Here is a 7,711-nt window from a genome sequence, read left to right as displayed (position 1 = left end):
GTTTTCTTGGTTTAGCTGGTTATTATAGACGCTTTGTGCAAGATTTCTCTAGCATATCCAAACCAGTGACTACTTTGATGAAAAAGGAAGCCAGGTTTGAGTGGAATGAGCAATGTGAGGAAGCATTCCATGCTTTGAAGACGCATTTGACAACCGCGCCAGTGCTAACTCTACCAGATGGAAGTGATACCTATGATGTGTATAGTGATGCGTCAAAGAATGGTTTAGGGTGTGTATTGATGCAAAATGGGAAGGTCATTGCGTATGAATCAAAGAAGTTGAAGCCGTATGAAGCTAATTACCCTACCCATGATTTAAAGTTAGCATCGGCAGTGTTTGCATTGAAGATATGGAGACATTACTTATAAGGTGTGAAATGTAAGATATTCACGGATCATAAAAGTTTGAAGTACATATTCACACAAAGGATTTGAATATGAATCAATGGAGATGAATGAAGTTGATTAAGGATTATGATTTAGACATTCAATATCACGAGGGAAAAGCCAATGTAGTTGCAGATGCTTTGAGAAGGAAATCAAGTCATAGTGTAAATGCGTTAGTAGTTGCTAATGAGTTATGCAAGGATATGCAACGATTAAAACCTAAAGAAAGTGAGTAACGAATGTATGGAGGGCATGATGAATGCATTGACTATTCAACCATAAATCTTTGATGAGATTAAGGAAAATCAAGCTGGAGACGTAAAGCTAGAGCGAATCAAGGAAAAGATTTCGCAAGGAAAGGAAAAAGATTTTAAGATCCATGAGGATGGAAGTTTGAGGTACATAGGAAGGTGGTGTGCGCCTCAAAAGTGTGAAGAGTTAAAGGAAAAACTTACCAAAGAAGGTCACAATACACCATATTCCGTTCACTTGGGTGGTGACAAATTGTATAAGGATATGAAGAAGGTGTATTGGTGGCCAAGAATGAACAATGAAGTATCTTAGTTTGTAGAATCTACTTAACTTGTCAGAAGGTCAAAATAGGTCATAGGAGACCTCAAGGAAAGGTTCAACCATTACAAATTCCGAGTTGGAAGTGGGACTGTTTTTCAATGGACTTTGTCACTTGTATGCCCAAGTCGAAGGGTGGAAATGATACCATTTGGGTTGTGGTAGATAGGCTGACCAAGTCAGCAGTGTTTATACTAATAAAGGAGACTTGGAAAATGGAGCAACTTGCTAAGGGTTACATTAAGTGTGTTGTGAGACTACGAGTAGTTCCTAAGGATATCGTATCAGATAGGGATTCAAGGTTTCTTTCAAACTTCTTGAAAAGTGTGCAAAAGAACTTTGGTACAACAATGAAAATGAGTACAGCGTTCCATGCAGCCACAGATGGAAAAACTGAGAGAACCATTCAGACACTTGTGGATATGCTTCGTGCATGTGTAATTGATTTCCAAGGAAGTGGGGAAGATAGTTTTGATGTGGTTGAATTTTCCTATAGCAATAGCTATCACGCCAGTATAAGAATGTCGGCCTTGTATGGAATGAAATTTAGAAGTCCACTAGGTTGGAACGAAATTAGTGAGACAGTTGTGTTAGGACCTCGAATGATAGAGGACACAATCAACCAAATTTGAAATATCCAATCAAAGATTCAAGAAGTGTAAGATCGCCAAAAGAGCTATGCGGACTTGGAACGTAGGGACGAAGAATTTCAAGTGGGTGACAAAGTGTTAGTCAAAGTTTCACCAATGAAAGGTGTAATGAGGTTTGACAAGAAAGGAAATCTCAGCCCAAAGTACATAGGTCCCTATGAGATCCTAGAATGGATAGGAAAGGTAGCTTATAGACTAGCTTTACCAATGGACTTGCATAAAGTGCATAATGTGTCCCACATCTCTCAGTTGAGAAAGTATGTTCCGGATAAGTCGCATATGTTGCAACCGCAAACCATAGAATTATACCAAAGTTTATCTTTCGAGGAAAGACCAGTCAAAATCCTGGATAGTAAAGTGCGTAGTACAAGAACTAAGGATGTAAAGATTGTGAAAGTTTTATGGTCTAATCAAGAATCAGAAGAAGCAACATGGGAAGCCGATGACGATATGAGAAAGAAATATCTCGATCTTTCTCCGAGGTTAGTTAAGTTACGGGATCCTAACTCGTGTCTTTTAAGGGGGGTAGAGTGCGGTAGAATTTCACACTTTTTACCTTATTTTCCCTTATTTTATGCTTTATTTAGTGCTTTCTATTGACTTTTCACTCCAAGTTTATCATGTTTAATCATTTAAAGAGTACAAAAACCTAAAACTTTGCAAGAAAGACAATAAAGTTTCATGTTTTGAGATTTTTGGCTTTGAATTCGTGTCGAACGCACTTATTTTTAAGTAGCCGTTTGGCGTTCGGATTTCATGTTCCCAAGTTCAAATTTCAATATTACAATTTTAATTATGCACCTTTCAATTCCGCACTTTCAATTCCGCACTTTCAATAACGTATTTCAATTCCGCACTTTCAATTATGCAACTTTACTTGCCTAGTCCTTCTAGGCAATGTGGACCCAAACTTCTTTTAAGGAGGGTACATTGTAATACCTCGTATTTTAAAGTAATGTTTAATATATTTAATTATATTTATAAAGCATTTTATTATTTTTATAAATTAAAGTTGCATTTAAATATTATTTAAATGTATTTTATTCATTTAAAATATTTTATTATTTTTAATTAGAGAGAAAATGATTTTTATTTAGGTTGGGAAATTTTAATTGGGTTTCAAAAGTAAAACGGTTTTAAAATAATCTAGCCCAATCTAATTCTAAGTTCATGTCCAAACAAATTAAGCTAGCCCATCTTGGAATTTCCTAAGCCTATAAATATAGGTGATTACCCTCAAAATCACTCACCGTTATTCATTAAACTTAAGAGTAACCCTAACCCTAAATCTCTCTTTTTGTCGAAATTCTGTTTGGCCTTATTTCTCAAACCCTTGTTCGTTATTAGACAAAAGTTCCTTCTGCAAAGTTGTAGATCACGAATTTTTTTGAACTTTTACTCAAGAATCGATTAATTTCAAGTTTTAAATTAGGAGTTACATCTGTTTTAAAATCCTGCTGCATTTCGTGCTCGCTGTCCCTTGCCTGCGCGCCCAGCCTTCGCCCATCGCACACAACACCACCAAGGTTGCTGCTGCCGTGCCTCTCCACCTTGCTCGCCCTCGACCACCTTGCATTCTACGTGCTTTAAGACGGCATGTATGCTTTCACGTCTTCCTAATATATCTCTATTTAAATTATGTGTTTAAATTATGATTTTTATTTTCATTATTGATTTAAATTGTATTTGGGATTAGTTATGAACACCAAAGTTGAGGATTTGATGATTAGATTATTGAGGATGATTTTAATTATAGTAGTTGCAATTTTCAGATTTAAAATATGGAAATTTTGTGAAACACTACCTTTAAGTTTGGTGGTTTTGTGAATTGCTACCTTATAAAAACTTTTTTTAATTTAACTACCTTATAAGTTTGGTTTGTTTGACTAACACTACCATTTGACGTTTTTCGTTAATGTTTTTCGTCGTGTATTTCTTCTATTCTTTTAAATATCTCTGTTCATTTGTCATTTTGTGCATTTGCCATATTAAATAACCGTTGTAGTGGAGTCCAAAGACGTAAAACATTAACAAAAAACGGCAAATGGTAGTGTTAGTCAAACAAACCAAACGTATAAGGTAGTAAAATATAATTTCCTTTTTAAAAGGTAGCAATTCACAAAACCACCAAACTTAAAGGTAGTGTTTCACCAAATTTCCTTAAAATATATATTAAGGCTTCAATTTTTATGAGTTTTACTGGTTTTAATTACAAACTATGATTATGGTTTTGAATAAATTCGTATGACTAATTGTTTAACAGAATTAGATGTCAATTTTAATTATGGTAATTAATAATAATTTTCAGATTCTTTAAATCTAAAGTGTCGATTTTTAAGGGTATAATGCATGGAATTAATTAAAATTCATGCCAGGGTTTTAAACGATTAATTGGAATTATTATTTTAATGATTAACTACTAATTTCTGATTAATTCCAGTGTTTTAAAACTAGATAATTTTGCTAGGAATTAAATGAACATGGATAATAATTTTTTAGTTTTATTTATTTAATGATAGGAAGAGTTTTCTAATTAAAATGATTTAATCACAAAGTGGCACCCATACTTAGGTATTCACGGTACGTACATGTCTAAGGCGACCAACTTAAATTCATGTGAATACATATTATGATTATATGTTGTGATTCATGTTTACTTGGATTATTGGATTCATGTTTTAGTATGTGAGCAAGCATGTTATGATTGGTTATGTTTGTTAAATTTAAATAAGAAACATGTTGTCCAAGTATGTTTTATGCATGTATGGTTTATCCGCATGCAAGAAATGATTTATGCTATTGTACGTAATGTCTACCATTTTATGAGCCAAGTATATTCATGTCATGTTGCACTATTTCGTAACCGCATGTGCCTCGACCAGTCAGCCGTGGAGGGTATACATTAATGTGTTAAGGTGAATTGAATTACGAATTTCGTGCCGAGTGCAACACCCGCATGTTAACTGGTATGTCGTGGACTCGATACTTTGTTGAGAGGAACCCTGAAGTAATTCCATTTTAGTCTTGAATGTATTGATCACAAGTCCTAATGATTTTAAAAGAAGTATTATTTGATTGTTCATTTATTGAATGTCTTACTTGATTGTGTCTTGAGTCGGCTTTTTGAATAAAATATTAATAAACGTAAAGTGCAATCTGAATAAGTTTCAGAACTCCTGGAATGTATATACCTTGAGTATGAACTATGAGGGGAGTATCTTGCCAAGGGTCTCTACTCCAACGAATGATATAAAATGTTGTTTCATTCGTTTTTATGCGCTGAAGTTCTGTCGATATGGTCCGACAAGGTTACTTTCTTCCGTAATGGATACTTCTGTAATGAATATTTATAGTGTTTGGTGGGCTCCCAACACTCTTTCGTAATGGATATTTTTTTTAGGCCCGTTCGATGCTTGTTCTAATTAATATATGAGTCAAGAGTCGTGTCTTGAGTCGATTCTTGTCGTCATGATTAATTGTTTTATCAGTTGGCTTTTGCATGTGGTTTCGTTTATTATTGTTGGAATGAAGCATGATAGTTTTAGGATCTCATTCTAGCTTGTTTGTACTCAGCTTTCCCTAATTAAGTGATTTGTGTTTTGGTCATGGCCTTTGCCATAATGACCCTATGATGATCCATCATTTGCACTTGCATTGTTGGGGAGTAGAATGTAAAACCGATTTTTAGAGGTGACTTGCAGGCCAAGTAATCTTTCAAGGGTTGAATGGGAGAGTTTATTTACTTGCAATGTTTTAAACTCTAATTTTTATTTAGTCTAGATTATAACGATTTCAAGTTTAGTAATGGATTTTGATTTAAAGTGTTTTGGTTTGGGCCATGATGGTTCCAACTTGTTTGGAGACCATTAACTTTTATTTATTGTTTTAAAAGTTAAATAATTCCGCTTCGTAATTCTGGTACTAGCCTTAGCCGTTATCACGGTGGCGGTAATACTTTGATTATTCCTTTAATTCAGATGGAAAATGGTTTTATAAAAGCAAGGAATTATTAGGGTGTTACAACTCAATCGTGTTATGACCCTCAAATACAATCTCAAAATAATTTCCATCGGGTTGAATATCCCCAAAAGTAATACAAATACCACATTCCAAGTCGGGTTGAAAATCCCCAAAAATAATACAAAACCCTAATACAATCTCCAAAATACTTCCAACGGGTTGAAAATCCCTAGAAATAGTGCCAAAACCACATTCTACAATATCGGGTTGAAAATCCCAAGAAACAGTACATTTCCCAAAACATTTCCAATTGGTTGAAATCCCCTCGAAATAGTCTGAATATAAAAAAATTTGACGGGTTGAAAGTCCCCTAAAATAGTATAAACCCCATACAAATTCTACATAGCTTCCATGGGTTGTAAATCCCTAGAAATAATCCAAAGTTCTATATCAGGTTGAAAATCCCCAAAAACAATACAAATCCATCATTCCATACGGGTTGAAATTTCCAATGAAATATTCCTAATTAAAACCTTCAAATTCCAAGAACTTTCAATGGGTTGAAACTCCCTTGAAATAATACAAGTTCCAAAAGCCTACAAAAATTGGGTTAAAATTCGCCTAAAATAATCCTTGTCCAAATCTACAGTAGAATGAAGCTCTTTTAGTAAATTTCCAACGGGTTCCAAATACCGGTAAATGTCCAAGTACAAAAGGGCGAGATCCCCAAGGTAGCTAAATACAAAATCCGAGTTCGCGGAGTGGCACTTAAATTCTGTCTAGGTCTCATTTTCATTTGCATATTTATCATTATGTCATTGAGTCGGGTAAAGTCAATGTTGTAAAGTCATTTCATGTGTAATCTAGGACTCAAAAGGCTCTTCAGATTCACTACTTTGAAGGTCCAATTCTAAAGAATGTATTCATTGGTTCTTGTTATTGCCGATCTCTATAAACGAATGGAAGAGGCCGAGGCTAGTCTGAAAGCGCTTGAAGAAAATCAAGAGGCTCTCTTTGATCCTAGGGGTTGTGCTGAGTATATGGAGGTTCCCCTCAATCCTATTAACTGTATTGATAACATAGAGGCACCATATGATCCTATGAGCTAAATTAAAACCAATGAAAACCCAACGTCTGATTTCCTGACGAGTTTCCCTCATAATGATATTTGTAGAATATGGGCAAGTGATGGTGAAGATGTCTACCATAACCCTCCTATAAGGGACATCTATGAAGATGATGAATTCTAGAAAATTGAGAATGTTGATTGGTATCTTGGCGCTAAAGCTAAAAACAATGTTCAAGTTATGGCCCGGTCGGGAAGAATTCAAGAACCAACTAATAGGGTTGTCCCAACAACCGAGTTTTCATCCCTAATTAAAGAAAATCCAATTATCAAGCAGTTGAAGCGGAATAAAGCAGAAGTCAACATTCGGCAACTCATAACTTCCTCAGTTGAACACCGCAATGCCCTGATCAATCCCCTCGTCAAGTTGAACATTACCTCCGAAACCACTCTGAATGACCTAGTTGGGCTCCTTGCAAAACAAGAAGAAGGGATCACATTTACTAACGAAGACCTCCCCCTTGAAGGGGGGGGGGGGGCACCATAAAGCACTCTATTTGTGAAGGAAATATGTCCTTAACCCAAGGTTCATTAAGTCTAATACCAAGGTTCAGATTAATTGCGAACAATTAATTCAGTGAGATCAAGTGATCGGAACAACTAGCTGGAGCAATGCTTCCGATCATTGAGTTCTAGTGGATATTGAACTCACAACTTTCTCTTGACTGAACTTACAAGGTCACACCAATGACACGTAACAGATCACCGGATTAAATGAATCGGAAATTCATTTAATAGCTTTTCGGGATTTAAGTTGGAAACGTATTATACGATACGACCTTGCATCGGAATCGTATATCGTATCGCGAATATTCGTAAGCTAGGCGACACGAATAAATCGTATCGTACGACGGTGATTCGTCGTATACGAAACGATAAATAATATATCGGGAATATATTAAACGCGAATACGAAGAGCGGTCCACGAGCCGAGTGTACGAAGCACTCGAGGCCCATGGGCGCGCGCTAGGCAAGCAAGCAAGGGCGAATGCAACACGGAAGCGCTGGCCCATGGCCGA

At 35.8% G+C, this 7,711-nt stretch overlaps 1 protein-coding gene across 1 annotated transcript; it reads left to right on the top strand.

Annotated features, from left to right (window-relative positions):
• The first annotated feature begins 1,702 nt into the window (after positions 1 to 1,702).
• Positions 1,703 to 6,816, top strand: LOC130469883 (uncharacterized). Its single transcript, XM_056839400.1, has 2 exons — positions 1,703 to 2,088; positions 6,741 to 6,816. Exons 1-2 carry the CDS (start codon positions 1,703 to 1,705, stop codon positions 6,814 to 6,816), a joined length of 462 nt encoding a protein of 153 aa, XP_056695378.1.
• The last annotated feature ends 895 nt before the right edge of the window (positions 6,817 to 7,711 follow it).

The sequence above is a fragment of the Spinacia oleracea genome, chromosome 3 (assembly GCF_020520425.1).
Source record: "Spinacia oleracea cultivar Varoflay chromosome 3, BTI_SOV_V1, whole genome shotgun sequence".
NCBI classification, from domain to species: Eukaryota; Viridiplantae; Streptophyta; class Magnoliopsida; order Caryophyllales; family Amaranthaceae; genus Spinacia; species Spinacia oleracea.
Note: the sequence above shows the minus strand (reverse complement) of the source record. Positions and strands in the feature narration are given on the sequence as shown.